The sequence below is a fragment of the Eucyclogobius newberryi genome, unplaced genomic scaffold (genome assembly GCF_026437365.1).
Source record: "Eucyclogobius newberryi isolate DKJ021-1_F unplaced genomic scaffold, fEucNew1.0.hap1 SCAF_1, whole genome shotgun sequence".
Lineage (NCBI taxonomy): Eukaryota > Metazoa > Chordata > Actinopteri > Gobiiformes > Gobiidae > Eucyclogobius > Eucyclogobius newberryi.
Genome location: NW_027315723.1, coordinates 13,316,970 through 13,335,377, shown reverse-complemented (window position 1 = coordinate 13,335,377; position 18,408 = coordinate 13,316,970). Strand labels below are relative to the sequence as shown.

Genomic DNA, 18,408 nt, shown 5'->3' with positions numbered 1-18,408 from the left:
GTAACATTCTTGACAAAACTAGAACAATTCCATGGAAACAAGCAGGCTCCATACACCCAAAAAGTTCCAGAGGACATATTTGAAGACACATTGTTCTTTTGTCTGCTTTAGTTCTCATCTACGACACCCGCGGATCATTGTTATATTCTGGACATTTTAAATCGCAATATTGATTTAAAAAAAAAGTTGAGAAACACAGCGCTGCCCCTTTATGTTACATCGCCTTTTGGAAAGATCCAGTTGGCAATAGAAAATAGCAGATTTGTTGTTAATTTGTGCCAAAACGACCACACAACGCTGCTTTGTCACTATTTAAGAAAATGACAAATGCAGTGGGGGGACGACGGTCAGAGCGATGGCGTCTTGTCCGCAGGAGAGTGAAGACCACTTAAATATGCATGAAATGAACCACTGCTGTAGCTCACCACACTTTGAAAAGCACGTTAGGTTTCCTCTTTAAACAAATACTGCACCTGTCTATTATGTGGGAGGCTTTGGTCTGGAGTGTGCCTTCAGTTTTCCTTTGGGAGCAGCAGCCGACGACACTGGCTCAATCTTATCTGTTTACAGGGGAGAGAGAGAGTGAAGGGGGAGTGTGCGCAGGTGGACCAAGGTCAGGGGCCTCTCTTTGTACATCCTCTGAATGGGACCCAGAGCTGCCAGGATGAAGGCAGACTGAAGGAAACACAGAGATGGAGGAGGTTTAGAGAGGTGCAAATACTTGGAGGGAAGTCTTAATTTATAAATGACGTTGTTTTGACTCTATTTGAGTTTACTGAAGGACAAGAACTGTGCTGCTCATGAGATGTGCTTGCTGGGTTCTGTGCCGGCCGCAGTGAGGTGGATTTACAGCTTCAACAGATTGCTGAATGTCTCTCTCTCTCTCTCTCTCTGTACTTCCCCGTTTTCTCTATGTTGAATATGTCTAATGAAGTTTATAGGAAAAAAACAACAACAACAATATCAATAATTTAGTGACAACAATAATTGCAGAATGGAATAAGCAAAAAAAATGACCTTTTGCATTGTGTTGTTGACATACATCGAAAATACACAGTAAATAATTTGTATAACTTACTGTTATACTTATACTGTACTGTTTTTGGGAGCGGCCTAGGAAATACTTCACAAATACATTTAATGGTGAAGTTGATTACATCACAGAGGTTTGTAATGATACATTGATGTCCCATACAATCTAGTCTTTAATTAACCCTGCATACACTGCTTTGGCAATTTAATATGAAGGTATTTAAGGCGCATTTAATCAAGACAATGACAAGACTCACCTATTTCTTACAATGTTCTTTATTTTAATCCGTCTGCCCATCTTTGGATGCTGAGAATGGACCGTATTTCAAACGCATTCCACAATGAACCCATTTACAAAGTGAATCACTGGAGAGGGTATATTTTATTTACCAAGACTATATTTAGTTAGTGACGTTAGTGGGATTTTTTCTGATTTAAATAATACATAACACACATAGGCACGTTGAAGCCACACACTTTGTAACCATTGACTGGCAAATTGTATGAAACATCAAATCTAGCTGTATAATATTGAAGGCTCATTGTGAAGCAACATACGATGATTTCAATGTAAATTTGTCGATTCTTCAAGGGAAAAAAGAGCAGATTTGGCAGCCGTGACGTGTCCTTGCCTTAGTCACAGTTAATTGTTGTAGAGACGTCAGAGAAGATCATGTCCTCTTGGAAACTGACCAAAACACATGAGTTTAATTAAGGCTTGTTCAGATATTCTCTATGCAGAATATACAAGAGATGACAAGGGCATTTAGGTTAGCCACTGTTGCTATCACAGTTGATTTGAAACGCTTACAAAACATACAGAGAGTTACTTTGTACGGTCACTACGCATTATGGCAACAAAGCACAACTTAGATTGGATCACAATGATTTTTGTCTATTGCTTTTAAGAAGTAAATAAAGTAATCTTTAGCGTCTTCGGAACGTTCACACTTCACTGTGATTGAGTGACAGCTGGATTTAACCAATCAGAAGAACCTAGGAGTGGGTATCAAACAGGTTCTTATGATTTTCTAATTTTGACTTTATTTGGGGTATTTATACCTGTTGTAAATGTAAATTATAGTTTTACACCAATCAAGTTTGTGGATAAATGTTGAAAAACCTGTGAACAATTACAGGAATCACACACAAGTTTATGCACAGTTTACTGAAAAGAAACAACTTTTTTGACCGTCTAAATATTATTTAAAAATTAAAGGTGCTCTCATACATTTTTATTTGTCAAATAATTAAAATTGTGACATTAGATGATGTTTTGGCCCAGACGTCATCAATTACTCCCAGGAAGTAAAATTATAAACCTAAACATTTGCTATTTAGAGATTACCATACATTTGTATAATTTTAAAACATATGTGAGTTGTCCAACGTGTCATAGGCTTTAAACAGAAATCACAATATGAACAAAATAGCAAATCGTCAAGGATGATATATTAGATTTTTATTCCTATGTCACAATGTAGCCATTTTCACATAGTTAATTATTAAAAACACAAACTAATCAAATCAATTGTATTTATTGCCCAGCCCTACACTGGATACCACAATCATCATAATGATCATCATCAGTTTCATAAAGGTTCTTTTGTCCTTTTCAATACTGCTCCGTCTGAAGCTCGGTTTCTCAAATTAGTTTTTCATCTGAGCTTTGTTTTAACACAATCTGACCATAAAAACTGACCCATTTCAACATTTCTTGATAGATTTTTTCCCCCCAGTTGCACCTATTCCCAGTCATCACTAGTTGAAGTCAGTTCAATTCCTTAGGGACTCGTACTGTATGTAATTATAATTATTAAAGACTCTATTCACCTTATTCCAGAAGCACGTCTGGGCTCTGCCATTCCACGTAATCATCCTTCTGGTTGTATTAGTTCACATTGGGCTGCCGACCTCCAGAGAAGAAGCTGTTTACAGGACGACCCATGGAATCGGTGCATTTTTGACTTGTTGGTGACATGAACATTAGATATTTTACACAAATCAATCTACTTTGTAGCATATTTTAGCTGTGAGACTTTTCCCTAGACACTCCCTTAAAGGTGGTATCATCATATTTCCTCATGGCGTGGATAAATCATTTGTCCTGCCACGTATCAACCATAAAACACACCTATCGCTCACCTGCAGCCGCGTCAGGTTCGTCCCCACGTTTCCGCGTGCCTAAGCGCATGGATCTATCATAATATAGTTCCCTCAGTGTACGGGGCAAAATGAAGACGGAGAAAGACAGTTCGAGCTGACGCAGAAGTGGACAAAAATCTACGGGAGACGAGCGATGCGATGCGCTCCGTTGCGCTAATAAACAAACGCACGTGTGTGTTGTATCAGTCCGCACGGGGGAGTGGCATGCGCACTTCCGCCTGAGTTCTCAAATCGCCGAAAAATCGTCCATACCGCCTTTAAGGGCCCGCTCGACTGAAAGTGTGATTACAACGGAAGTGCTGATCCGTGGCAAAAAGAGGTGGGTGGGGCGGAATAAGGTCAATATACATAAATATAGAGACTAACGTTGTTGTTGTATATTACTAATTGTACTTCACATACATAAAGAATACGAGTACATGATGCACGGAACCATAGTCCAAAGTCCAAAGTTTTATGTCAGAGGCTCTGGGTCCAGCCGGGACGGTGCTTGGGTCGTGGCATAAATGGTGGTTTAGCTGTTGTCTCTTACGCACAGTGAGCTGTGGCTCGCCTTTGATCCGTGAAAACACTCACTCATGCAGCCAAATACGTGCGCACACATTATCCATCCTCTTCCGCTTATCCAGGGCCAGGTTGCGGGGGCAACAGTCAAAGCGGGGACTCCAGACTTCCCTCACCACAGACACTTCCTCCAGCTCCTACGAGGGGAGCCAGCCGAGAGACATAGTCGCTCCAGCGTTTCATTTATCGAGTCTCAAAATGTCATCGTGCATGTTTTTACCTATTCAATGATAAGTCGATATCGTAATTATCGTGATCAGGTAAGCTGACTTTGGCTTTTAAATCAGTCCCACTCCTTGCAGATTTTTTCCACAGGTCAGTGTTACCACCTCTTTGTTCTTATATTCTTAAGGATAGTGGAATAGGATAGTGTAGCGTGAAATGGGGATCTTGCTGCTGCCTGCTCACATGACAGGCATGTGTGCAATCCACTCCACCACCAAGTGGTATCTGCAAGGCAGGTGCGAGTCCCTAACTGCAGTTTGCATTTGATAAACCTGGATTCCAACTTTTTGTTGAAATTCAAACACATAAAAAAGAGCATGAACGCCTGTATGGTTCCTGTGTGTTTCACCAGGATGAAGATGGAACTGTCCTCCAGTATCAATCCTAATTCTGATATACAGTATATCAAGTCCATTCTAAATCACAGTATTTCGGAAAGGTGACATTTTGTCTTATTTTTTGATACTAGTGAAAATTACCAGTTTTAATATTGATTAGTGAAAAGTGATCAATATTAGAACCTATTTTGTATTTCAAACTTTTAAAATCTCTCAAGTAAAAATAGGAATCCTTAGTGAATTAGTCTGCTTTGTTTACTATGAGCTAAACCTCTGAGCGTCTCCGTGCTCCTCTCTGTCTCATTAGTGTTGATTTGAACGTAATCTCTCTCTTAATGTAACAACCTCTTTCTCTCTGTGAGCCCAATGAAAAACACTGCAGGAGGCCACTTAGGGATTAACTGAACCTGCTATGACAAGTCTGCTCGCCTTTGTAGAAATCAAACGTAAAAAGTAAGTTTCACAAAGTATTCTTGAGACATTATATTGATTCAATTTACTTGGAAAGTGAAGCAGTGTAAATAAGGTTGAAACAATAGCTGCACAATTTAGAAATAAGAATATAATTGCAATTGAGATTAGATTTGCAATACAACATCGGAGTTACTGAGTGCTCATTGCAAACAACTCCAGAAGTGTCATTTGATAGAAGATTGAAATATGAACTGACAAACCACTACAAGAATTACATGCATTCAGAACATGTTTGTATGTAACAAGATTTTTCTATTAAAGACAGGATATTTTTTGGACTGGACCTTGGCATCTCGGTGCATAAAATAAACGTTAGAGAAACATGTGAAACATATCACAACTCCAGGTATGTTTTCCATGATTATGTCATGGTTAAAAGATAAAAAGTTAATTTAAGTTAATAAAGGATTTAATCTTGACATGCCTGTTTTGTGATACCTCTCTGCAGTTTACTTAACCACCATGTGTCTCTGGGACTCAATGTACAAGTTCTTTCTTGTGTACACACATGCAACTTTTATGATGACTTCAAATGTTTGTCCAAAAGAGTTGTGTTCAGAGTCAGCGCTTTTGTATGACCACGTTTGGGGAAATGTGCACATTTCACATGACAGACGTGTTTTGAGCAACAGATAAACACCCAATATAGGGTTAATCTTTAAATAGGAGAGAGCAGTGGAGGACTTTCAATACAAAAGAATAAGCGCAATACTCAATAAATACAAACTTTTTAGTAGTCTTTCATTTTCAACACAAACATTTCTTTATGTTTCCATGTGGTCTTACACTATACTTCTAATGAGTATTAGTATCAATCAGTATCTGGTACATTTGACAACCTATAATGACAACATCCTTACACCAACAAATTTAAATGTTTATCATTTTAATATTGTTTTTTCCATTCTCTGTTAATCCATAAGGATCTCTTTTAAATGGCCAATTAAAATATAGAATGGAAAAAGGTGACATCATATCTTTACATAGTGCTGCAGGCGTCTTTTCTAATGGGACACAATGTTCAAGCTCATCCTCAGTCACAAACAACTTATCCACACATGCAGAAGACATGAGGAGACCTACGCAGGTTTTCCACCTAAACCTGGCAACTCAAATGTAAGCGGACATGCGCTTTACACACGTGTTTCCATGGCAACGGGACTCACACTTCCCTGAGCATATTTTGAGTTTGTTTACCCAAGCCACTAGATGGAAAAATATAGCCTTAATAAAGCCAAGGTGGATCGATTCTGCTCTTGTAATACAAATAACATGTCTGTGTTTTGTTTGAAAGTGGAAAAATAAATAAATAAAAATGTAATTGGAAATGTGGTTGGTGAAGGTAATTGGGTGTTGCCATGGTAACAGAGCTTGGCGATGTCATAACAAGATGAATAGAGGAGTTTGTGTCACGAGAAAAGTATTGGGTTTCAATTGACATCGCAACATTCTATAGACCAATGATATTCAATACAGATGTGGGGCAGATAAACGAATGTTATGCAATTTTTTGTTGTAGTAGAAAAAGTCAATGGGTCTAGTCATGAAAAGAACTCATTAGATTAAACATTTGGGAATTTTCAAATGATTAAAAATATAAAAACAAACACAGAGAAATAGAACAAGACCAGAGAAAAGAAGACATAAATCAAAATAAGTAGAGAACCAACAAAGAAACAAAAAACAAAAAAGAGAAAACGTCCCATTTATTCCAGTCTGTCGACTTTGTCCATTTTCACATTAAGTCTGAATGTAATCTTTTCCATTTAACGAATGTCCAATATAATGCCAGTTCAGTCCTTCATTGTCGATGCATTTTTTTGTGAGGGCTTTTCCGCTGCACCAGGAGGATGCTCCAGAGAGAGCTGCAGGTTGTGTCCATGGCCATAGTCCTGAGGCCCAAATACATCATCCTGGGCTGGTGATGTCATATTGTCACTATTACCATCTTAACAACAGGACAATTCCAAAACACATGATAGTGATTTTCCTCCTGGTGCCACAGTTTCTCCAAACGTTAGCATTTCCCTGTGAGTAATGGCCACTTTGACATGGGGTTATAAAGAAACGTGACATATTCTTGAACTGAATTCCCTCCAAACAGGTGACTTTGTGGTTTTCCCCTGACATGTACATATACTTTCCCACTCCTTATCAGCCAGAATAAAGTGACCCTCTCTTTCCCATCTACCCATAAAGTAATAATCAGTAGAGTGCCCAAATTGTTAATGTATTTATTTAATTTAGATATTATTCCCCTTGAAAGTTCAGATGTATAAGCTTTAAGGAATAAAATAACTAATATTTTTTAAGTGAATCTACTTTTGACAGTTTTTCCTATTGATTACGTAGAACTTTGCCATAACATATCAAAAAAGTAAATTCACAAATGTTGAACTTGATCCATCAGTGTCTAGAGCCTGAACTCACTATTACAAAAATCTGTATTTTAACAATATTAATTTGCCCCATCTGGATTCACAGGCCCATGAGAATATAGTGATTAACAATCTAAAACAATTGAACTGAAGCACTAAAATGACCGTCCAACTAAAGAGCGACAGCGTTATGAGGATCTGTACACACTGTGCTGTTTCAACCTGGCAGTGGTTCAAATGGAGAACATGAGGAGGGGAGTTCAGCTGGGACAGAGGGAGAGTGCCCCCTCCTTATATGGGCGTGTGTCCTGCTGCGTACTTCCTGGAGAGAGCTGCCCTGTGTTGCCGTGGTTACCTCATTCGCACAAATTCCCAGGAGTCGGAGGATCAGTCAGATACTCGAACACGGACAGGATTAAACAACAGAGATGTGGGCACAGTTTAGCACAAGGGACAATGTAGAGTTCATTTTGAGATACTATTAATACAAAAAATGTTACAGTTTCATTGAAATTCAGTTTGTATCGCTGACAAACTGACAATATTTCAGTTTCAGACCAAATTTGAAATAGTAACCAGATTTTTTGGAAGGTAGAAATGCATTGAGGTCACAATTTAGCACTATGTAATTTTTAGCTAACATTTTTTGTACTTCATAAAGCAACACGCAACTTTCTGGAGGTGGCACAGATCTTTTTTTGTGGCTGTAAAGTTAAAATGCTGTATTTTCAAAGATTCATAGAAGAATCAGAAAAAAAGTTTATAGTTAATGCAATGACATTTTTCTGCGTGTTTGCTTCCTTTAATACTTATTACCCAATTGCACCTGATGTCAATATTGTTTTAGTCTCCTTTTTAGACCTTTTATATTTTGTGGAGCTGCAAGATATGTTGTAATAAAATTTAAATCGCAATTTGAACCGGGAATTTGAATTGTCGCAATTACCAAATTACAAGCAGCAGTCCTTCAAAGTAACATACTTTCTTATCTAAAAAACAAAATATCATGTCTTACTAATGTATAAATGTGATAACACTTGAGTTTACTCCTCTTATTTAGTTTATTGTATGAGTTTTGCAGTTCCTGTTTCATTCTTCTCTCAAATATCAATGCTCTTGGACCTGTTTAAGCTGAATTTCGACCCAAATTCTACAATTAAAAGATAAATTGCACATCACAATGCAGACGAAGCTAAATACAGTCTGTGTTGAAGGCCTTACACACAGAGCCAGTGAATATGGAAAATCTTGAATAATACAGACAACAGACTATAAAATGTGTTAATATGTCCGCTGTCCCCTCTGTATGAGTTAGTTAAAGCAGACAGGTTTTGAAGCGTGACCCTGGACTCGCGAGACACTGTTTACGGCCCCTCGGAGGGGTGTAATTGGGAGCAGGTGTTCAGAGGACATCTGTCGAGGTTATGCAGAACAGTAAAGGTGCAGCGCTCATCTGCCCGACACTCTGCTAATCCAACCCAAGAAAAGTGCGGCTATTATCACAGAGCCAGTGTGTAGAGTAATAGATATGTTACGAACAGCAACTCTAGTGTTGTATATATAGTCTTGTGTTCTTACAGGGAGCCATAAAAGCACACATTAGAAGAATGTTCAAGGGTGTAATGTTCTCTTTATGCTGCTTTAAAGGTTCGATTGTAGAATATTCCAAAGAAAACAGTAACATCTCCATGGAGAAAAGCGTACACACATACTGCACCTTTGTAAAAAATACATAAATACAATAAATACAATTACATTAATTTAATTTAATTAATTAATTAAATCAATTAAATTAATTAAAATTCAATAAATATGTGAAAAGTGTAGGGCTGTAGTAAACTAAAGACAATTATAATTGAGTAAATGGGGAGTTGTACAATTTCACATAGAGACTACAACACAGAGAAGTACCAGTAAAATATTACATCGACTACAAATGTGGTCGGCTAAGAAACAACTTAAGTTGTCTATTTGAATTATATACATATATCTTTTTTTTAAGGGGGACCCTCTACTATGGGAACCACTGCACAATGCCACGTGCTGTCAATTGTGAATAAGAAATGTATGTTTATTTACAAGGGTATCATGTGTCTGCACCCTTCTTGTCTTTATACATATATTCAACAAAAACAGATGGCGAGTATTCTCTCAGGACTCGTGTTTCTTTCTGCACCAAGTGTTCGCACAGAGACTGGTAAAATGGCATTTCAATATTCTGCTCCCTCAACATGGAAGTTCAGTTTAAATCTATGTTGAAAGGTCTGGAATGGTATGGTTTGTAGCTGTTTTTAGGGAACATATTCACTGTATGTGTCTAAATGTGCTGCTGTGCTTGCCAGGACTTCCTTGCAAAAGAAAGTCATCCCAGTGGGACTTTCCTAGTTAAATAAAGGTTGAATAAAATAAAAACAATCAGATATGTAATAATCAAACCCTGAAATCTGAATTGTGTTTGGCTAAATTAGTCAAGTTATGTCCGTAATTTATTTGTATTCTTAATATAGTCTGTTCATTGTTTGGCTCTTGAGCTAAAGCAGTTCTGTGTAATACTGACATCTATAAAGAACATTCTTCTTCTTTGTACTTATGTCATGTGTCTTTTTGTGTTTTTGCCTGTTACAGGGCTATCTCTGGCTCATTTATATGTTGAACTAACACATGTTGATTAATGTGCACTGCCCCATATTAAATACAATAAACATAAACATTCTTAAAGTTATCCAATATGTAAGAGGCATTTAGTGACACAACATTTTAGATACGGTATTGATCTGTTAAAACAATGTCAGTGGTGTGTGTTGTCCAGCACATGCATGTCTGAAAATAATCAATTTCATAGGAAAAAAAAGACAAGGGAAAATGTTTTTTTTTTTTTTTTTTTGTGGTATAACCTTTGAACATGCAATTTTTTGTGTTCATTATTTAATGTATTGGCCTTCAAATTATATATGCTTCAATAAGTTATGAATCCAATTTCATGACCATTCAGTAGTAGTTTTTCCATATACTTTTTTTCCCCTTTTACTTATTTCTTGGTCTATTTGTTTGTTCTACTTCTACTTAAGGGAAATTATTTTGAAGTAATGGAACTCTTTCTTGGGTACACTTTTACTCTACCACCCTCTGTCAAGATTTTATTTTGTAAATGATATTGTAATGATATTGACCATCTTTCTTTGTTATTCAGTCTTGAACTAGTCTATATCAGGATGTTGTTATGTAGTGGTACAGCCCTTATAACCAGGTTTGTAAAGACTGTTTCTCTTTGTCTTCTCCTCAGAGCGTGCTGTGTCCTTGGGGTGGTCTTCATCCTCTCCTCCCTGTGCATTATGGGTAAGGCCATCCACGACCTGGCCACCAAGCTACTCCCTGAAGTGGTAAGACAAAGCAATATAACATTTCAATTGTTTTTTAAGTTACAAGTTAATGTATGTAGCAGTGTTTATATTATTTTGGTTACTATTGTGGTCAATTGTCTTTTAACCACTTACTAAAAGACATTTTCAACTTTTTCGAGCCTTTAAAGAACAAATATGATGCATTATTTGTATCTTTATTGGCCTTTAAACATGCTCTTGAGTACCTTAGTTTGGCATCTCATGTTTTACTTGCAACTTTTATTTTTATATATCTAATTATATTTTTGGAATTCTGCTGTTTGCCACTTGACTAGATGAGTTACAGAGCCTTACACTGGCTGCAGTGGGAATTACACACAGTTTAAGATAAACATTGATCCATGAATTCAACACATGTTTCAAGCTTGCCTCTCACTTCCTGGTCTCAGCACACAGTTGTTATGCCCGTGATTAGACAGAAAAAATTCACAGAACGAGTCTGGTGATGATTTATGGAATTAAAAAACAGTAGAGAAGGTTCTCAGAGCCACGTAACAGATCAAGAAAACGTCAGTTATCAAGGAGATACAGAGTAGTTTTGACGCTCGGAAGGGAGAGGGTTTTCTAACCAGGATTCATCAACTACTTCAGGTATGTTTTTGATGAGGGAACAATGTTAGAACATGGTAAGCTCAGAAAAGTCCATTTTGTCCTTTAACCTTTGTATAACATTTTTCGCATTAAAACATGTCTGAAGTTGTGTTTTGTTTCATCTGGGTAAGAGTTGACCGTCTCCTTATATGTTAAACATATAACAACAGAGTAGTCGTTAGTCGTTTTTCATGCATTATTGTAAAAATATACATTGGGCAATGCCAAAGTTAAAGTTTGAAAAAGTATCAACAAGCTTGAAAAATGCATAAGCTATTACTTTAAAGAGCATACAAAACACATTAGAATTAACCTGACATCAACTTCACTGTAGAACATTCTTTTTTTTTTTCCTACCGCTTGTTCCCGTTAGGGCTCGTGGGTGACTGGAGCCTATCCCAGTGACTTAGGGCCATAGGCGGGGTACACCCTGGACAGGGGCCAGCTCATCGCAGGAACAAATGTCCCAAAAATATTCTAGTACAACATGGTCATTGGAGGTATAAGTATCATTTCCATTCACTAGTTTGTAGGTAGCCGAATCCTTGCCTTGTAACAATGGGCTTTCAACAACACAGCTATTAGTAGTAACACATATGTGTGCAGTATAGATAGACAAACATTCATATAGTTGTCTATATATACGGCATATGTGTTACTAATCATTTTTAACTGGCCAAAAAAATATTTCAAATAAACTCTAACCTGTAAAAGGTAAAGAAATATAAATAATAAAACAGAAGACTTATTGGCATATTAAAATTATTATTATAATAATTATAATAAATATTGTTATAATAATTATCACATTAACAAGAATCTTCATACTTTGGAATATTATAGCTAAAGAAACAATACCAATCCAATGCAATAAAAACATTCATTCAAATATTATTTTAGTCTTAAAAGTACTGGACCTTTTTAACTTAATCTGTGTGATAAGATTAAAGCGCTTTCCCTTGGACATGGCGAATGTAAGAGCCAGCTTTGAGTGCTGAATGCTGATAACGATTATCCAATTACTGGTTGATAATCTCAGAGTTAAAGTAATGTTGTCGTTGCTGTTCTATACTTGATTATAAGACTTACTTGTGGGCCTATGGATTCATTTTCCTCCTTTAACATTATCTTGTTAAGACCTGCATTTTATTCCTCATAATTCTCCAGAGACTTCCTCTGTGCACCAATGACTGCACCAGTACATGAAATATAACCACACTTCAAACTTTCATACATATACTATATGTATATATACAACTACCTTCAACTCAGCCTCAAGAAAACCCAGAAAATGACCTTAGCATTTGACCCCACCATTACCAACAATAATGACACTGTTCTTTATATATTCAAACTTCAAATGGACTTGGACTCACGGGATCGACAATTAACTCAGTTTTGACACCCACACATGCACTATTATCCGTCAGTTAAAAGGACTTCATGTTTCACCACATTTACTGCTTAAGTTATACACCAGTATCATCCAGCCTTTTCTTCTGTACTGTTAAAAAACTGGAAAATCTTTTCAAAAAGTCAGCCTCCGGCAGCTGAAACCCGAAGCAAAGACAGTAACACAAGACCACACTCATCCACTGCACCGTTATTTCACTCTGCTACTCTCCGGAGGCAGAACTGAAGACAATAAAGTAACAAACTATCTAATATGACCAGGAACTGCCTCCAAACAACCATGCAACGTCAGTCAGGATGGTGCTATGGGCAAATCCTGTCCAATTTAAGACCTACATTTTTTCTGTGTGGCATTTCATAAGCTTGGTCCAATAATAAACAAATCTGTCTGTTGCTACAACCTTTACCTGCCAATATCAAGGATTTTCAAACAAGCTGGATTTTATTTTGCATCTAAAAACATCTGCTGGAAATCTGGGTGACATTTTGAGATGCGAACGATGCAGCACGGGCAGCGAGACAGTAGCATACTTTATAGTCTTTATTTAGTCCTGGTTTGGTCTCAGTTTACTCCATATTCAATCTTGGTATAGTCCTGGTTTAGTCTTTGTTAACAAAGACTAAACCAGGACTATACCTGGTTTAGTTTTGATTTAGAGCTACTTTGGTTCTGCTTTAGAACTTGTTTAATTTTGGTCTTGAGTTTGTCTGGGCTTGGACCCACGTTAGATCCATTTAAGACTCTTTAAGCTTTAATCCTGTTTTAGAACCTTTTTAGTTCGGGTTCAGCGCTCAACCTGATCAAACATGGACAGATGACAGAGAGTAAAAAATAAAAAAAATGCCATTTTGGAACTGGCACGAGGTCTGATGAAATAGCGTGGGTTTTTTTGGTTGCTAGACGCTGGAGACTCGGGAGCAGCAGGCGGGAGCAGAGTATTTTGTAGCTGCACTGAACAGATGGGAAGTGTCATAGACTTCAGGCAGAGCAATTACCAACCAAGCCCGTGATTTGAGTCCACAATTAATTATGCGCTAAAGATCCTCCGGCTAACAGCACATAAGGGGGAACTAGTATGTAGAAATGAGATCTTTTGTTGTTGTTTTGTAATTTTCTTTTGTGGTTGTGGTTATAATGTTCCAGCATTTTATCATTTCAGATAAAGGGCAGGAGCCTATTATATCTCCGGTCCTCTAATGGTCAGAGAAGCTTTACGTCCTTTCTCTGACAACAATACACACAATAGTTTTGTGCAATTGTTAATTCCAGAGATAATAACCCTGAACCAAAAAAATGAATAAAAACATTGCAATTTGAAGGTTAGAAGGAACATGAGATATTAAAGGCGGTATGGACGATTTTTCGCCGATTTGAGAACTCAGGCGGAAGTGCGCATGCCACTCCCCCGTGCGGACTGATACAACACACACGTGCGTTTGTTTATTAGCGCATCGGAGCGCATCGCATCGCTCGTAGATTTCTGTCCACTTCTGCGTCAGCTCGAACTGTCTTTCTCCGTCTTCATTTTGCCCCGTACACTGAGGGAACTATATTATGATAGATCCATGCGCTTAGGCACGCGGAAACGTGGGGACGAGCCTGACGCGGCTGCAGGTGAGCGGTAGGTGCGTTTTATGATTGATACGTGGCAGGACAAATGATTTATCCACGCCACGAGGAAATACGATAAAAAAATTGCTGAAAAAAATCGTCCATACCACCTTTAACACAAAAATATGGTCCATGGTAGTGATGCAGGGGTCAGGTCTGGCCAAAAAAGTCTCATTTCAATGCAGCAGGTTCTGAACTGCAGACTTGCATATATCGCATGTCTGCGCTCCACGTCTGTCTTAGCATTCACTTCATCATTAGACTCATCTCTCCGTGAATATGAGTCTGTTTGTAATAAAACACAGCGTTTTGAAGCTAAAAATACAGTGACCACTGATGTCTTATTCTACAGTGTGTCAAATGCTTGCACTTCCTGCTAGAGTGCTCCCAGTAAAATCTATAAATCAACCGCAACGTTGTAATGACCGCAGGGTTCAAAGCGTGGTGAAAAAAGTAGCGGCTTAAAGTCATATGTTGAACTGCCCTCTAGAACAATCTGAACCTAACACATTGTCATGTCACGTGAATACAATGATCAGATCACAATTTGGTAATGAAGTTCAATGTTACACAAAAAAACAATGACATGGAATAAAATATAACAAAACGATGACATGAACGCTGTTTGTCTCAGGGATACCTTTTAGAGACCCTGAATAACAACCATTTTCAATGATCCGACTACATAATATACATCTCATATGGCATTTTTTGTTATTTATCATTAGCCAATATGCCTGACTATGAAGGACTTGAAACATGTTTCAAACTTATCAAAGCTGAAATGAAGCTGCTATAACCAGTCAAATACATGTACTGAATATACCGTTCATATTCAGAATAGCAATTTGAGTAACTGTATTAACTGTATTCCTATACTGTTACTCTTTCATTTGATATTCAGAATTAGTGAGACAAATAGAAAACACTGCTCTTATGTGCCACTTTGTGATAAAGCTTCTCTTATTTTATAAATAAATCCAGAACAAACGGTGAAGCAAAACAACAAGAAGCTGTTTTAATCCTGTCATGTTTTCACACTATAATATAATGCAAATCAAAAGTATTGCAAGTATTCTTTCATTAGACCTGTACAAAATACATTGGCTATTTTAGTGATATTACTAGTACTACTACTATGCACTTTGCCATTGTAGTATATGTTTTTTTAATTTTGTCATTAATATTCCATCGTAGAAATATGCAATCCATTCAGATATTTGAAACTCTCAGATTTTCCAACCATTGAGACGTGTCAAAACTCACTGATGACACATTAATTATAACAGAGAGGCAGATTGGGACAGGGAGATATTTACACAAGCTAGCCACATTTTCTGACGACTTTGTGAGGTGTTTGTGCTGGATCGCAGTTCTCTTTCCTCATCATCCGTGTGTCGGTCCATGAGACGATGTGAGGAAGCTGCAGCGGAGCGTGCACTGCAAAACCTGAACAATTGCAATTCACATTGTTTACCTTGATTCAGCAAGGGTGGAATTATTTGTTCTAAATCTGTCTTTTTAATTACTTTTTTCAACATATTTCTTTGTCTTTTTATTTTATTGATTTGAACTGTTTTACTACAACTGAATCTTTTTTCTACTTACTCCATTGACCAATTTAAAATAGTACAGATTTCTATTTTTTTATTTGAAAAAAATAAAATGAAAAATGGATTAAACCCTTTAGTTATTAGGACTTTATTTGCTATATTTTAAATCAAATCTGTAATCTTAATGGTGTTTGCAAAATTGAAATAGCAAAATATTCCATAATTTTGGTAATAAAATATAAAAAAAAACCTAAATCTGCTAAAATTTTTCGTTTAGACCACAACAAATGCATGTGATTTGCGTTTATAGTTCAGCCTTGGTCGTGTTTAAAATTCGCACAGTGAATTTGGTCTTCAGTTGAAAACAGATCACATATTATCATAAAAATTGTACACTCCTATTTGAAACGCATCAAAACTGATCAAAAGGATTTAGACCTACAATACCAAACTAAAGCCAGAACTACTCAAATCAAGATATTGAAATCATCTGAATTGACTCACTATAAGTCGTGTGGATGATTTGCTTTTGCAGTGTGCTTGAGGATGCTTGGTGGAGACGTGTTTGGCTGGTACATGAAGAATGTCACAAATCTCAGGTGTGAAGACGCGAGCGCTCGCACTTCCTGAAATAGATCTATCACTCGGTTGCCGGGCAATAATCGTCTCCGTAGAAAAGAGGCGGGACTTGCATCTGTCATAATGATATAATGGGGAATAAGAGTAAAGATGGCTGTGTTTTGGAGCAACGTCTGATTGCTTTTGTGGTCATTAATCAAAAATAGTCAATAAATAAGTATAGCAGTATGATAAGGCTGGGCGATATGACAAAATAATGAGTCGTGATTATTTTTTTTCCCCTCTTATTGATCACAATTTATTTTCCGGAACATGACAGGACAAGACAGTCTTTAAAATATACACATTTTTTCCTCCAAAATCTGAACTCTGCTCCAAACCACAATCTTTTACTAACAAAGGACTGAATGTGGACGCCTCACTTAAAAAGACCCAAGCGGACTGGGCGATTAGCAATGACTCAATCTTGATCTTGATTAAAATGTAATGAATTGCACAGTCCTCCAAAATGAGAATCATGATGTGCAAACGTAATGATTGTAGTCGTTGACTTTACTTTGATTGATTTAGGTTAATATATTTCAGTCATTTAAATAATTGACAGTATTCAATAGTATTCAAAAATATTATCATTTTTGCCTAGACTAGTTTTAAATATTAGCAGAAGCAGTAGTAAAAGGAGCAAAGTTAAACATGTGTGTTCAGTTTAAATATGCTATTTAGTTAATACATTTGAGCTTCTAAAATCTTTAACAAATTAATAAGACAAATTGTAAATATTCCAATTGGAGTAATCATCTAGTTAAAGTGACCATGGCGCTAATTATATAGCACAATAGTATTAGTTTTTGTTGTATTAGTAGCACTAGATGTAGTAGTAGAAGCATTCATAAGAAGAAAATTATTGTAGTCATCATAGAAGTAGTAGTAGTAGTATCAATATCAGGTAGTAGTACATTTAATCTAGTATATGTTTCAATGATGATTGCACATGATTTTTAGAATGTGCAAATTTTCCTGACTTTTCGTCAATGTTCACAGGGTGAAAAATAAGGGGGTTGGTCCCAAAAAGAATGAAGGAGAGAAAGAAAGAAAGAAGAATAAACAATATTCCAATGCGTGAACAATGTTTTCCATTTTTTAAGATATTATAAATTATACATTTGAATAACTTGCACTTTCCGATGTCATGGTGTGGGTCTCACTTTTGTGCCAGTCAGTTATTTCTAAGTGTGTTACCTGTGTGTTGTGGTCCTAAATGCAATAGAAATGATGACATTTTACATTTCTAATGTATATGCATGGAACATGCATGAGATGGGGAACATGCATGAGTGAGCTACTTAGCACATGAAGATCATCCACTGTGATAAAATGTGAATATATGATTATATTTCTGTGATGTATTTTATCTGCATAATAGTGATATTTTATCTGCATCATTAGTCTAAGAGAAGAACGGGTGTGTGACAGCATTTGTTTGTGAAGGTATCATAAAGATGGGCCAAAGGATGTTGCCCCAGAGGGGGGGGGTTGCACCCCCCCTTGCAGGCTTTATCTCTACGGAAAAATACCAAGTGCCTTGATGTGAGGCTGACCAATGAGAAATGTGACCCGCCTATTCCAGAATATCTAATAAAACCAACCAGCATGGGAAAAAACGAGGTGAGACGCGGGGGTGAGACGCAGGAGGGTCAGCCAGGCTCCTTACAACGGCTTGGCTGACACAGTCCCCGCGTTTTCTCCCATGCATGCCACACAAATGTCTGATGTTTCTGTGTCGTTTCATATTCTAGGTTGAATTGTGTTCTCAATGTGTTACGGAATAGCATCGGTGTATGTCTAATTCCATGACATCCACATGTAAAGCGCTCCATGCCAACAATGTTACATTTTCGCTTTGCACGGCTTAAAGAACTAATAGGCAGCTTGTGGCACTCGAGGCTAACAACATTTATCACTTTATAAATATGAAAGTAGAGAACACTTTAAAGATGATGACTAAGATAAGATTTAGTCATGTCAACAATATTAAGTGGGGTTTATGACTTATTACTGTTGAAAGGTTTCTGTCCAAACAAC

The 18,408-nt window shown here is 37.1% G+C and overlaps 1 protein-coding gene across 1 annotated transcript in view; it reads left to right on the top strand.

Moving 5' to 3' along the window:
- LOC140381151 (transmembrane protein 163a) overlaps positions 1-18,408 on the top strand; it is a 49,246-nt gene that overhangs the window by 14,699 nt on the left and 16,139 nt on the right. The window contains exon 5 of the mRNA XM_072465209.1: positions 10,461-10,557. Within this exon, the coding sequence (XP_072321310.1) occupies positions 10,461-10,557 (97 nt within the window). The remainder of the gene's footprint in view (positions 1-10,460; positions 10,558-18,408) is intronic.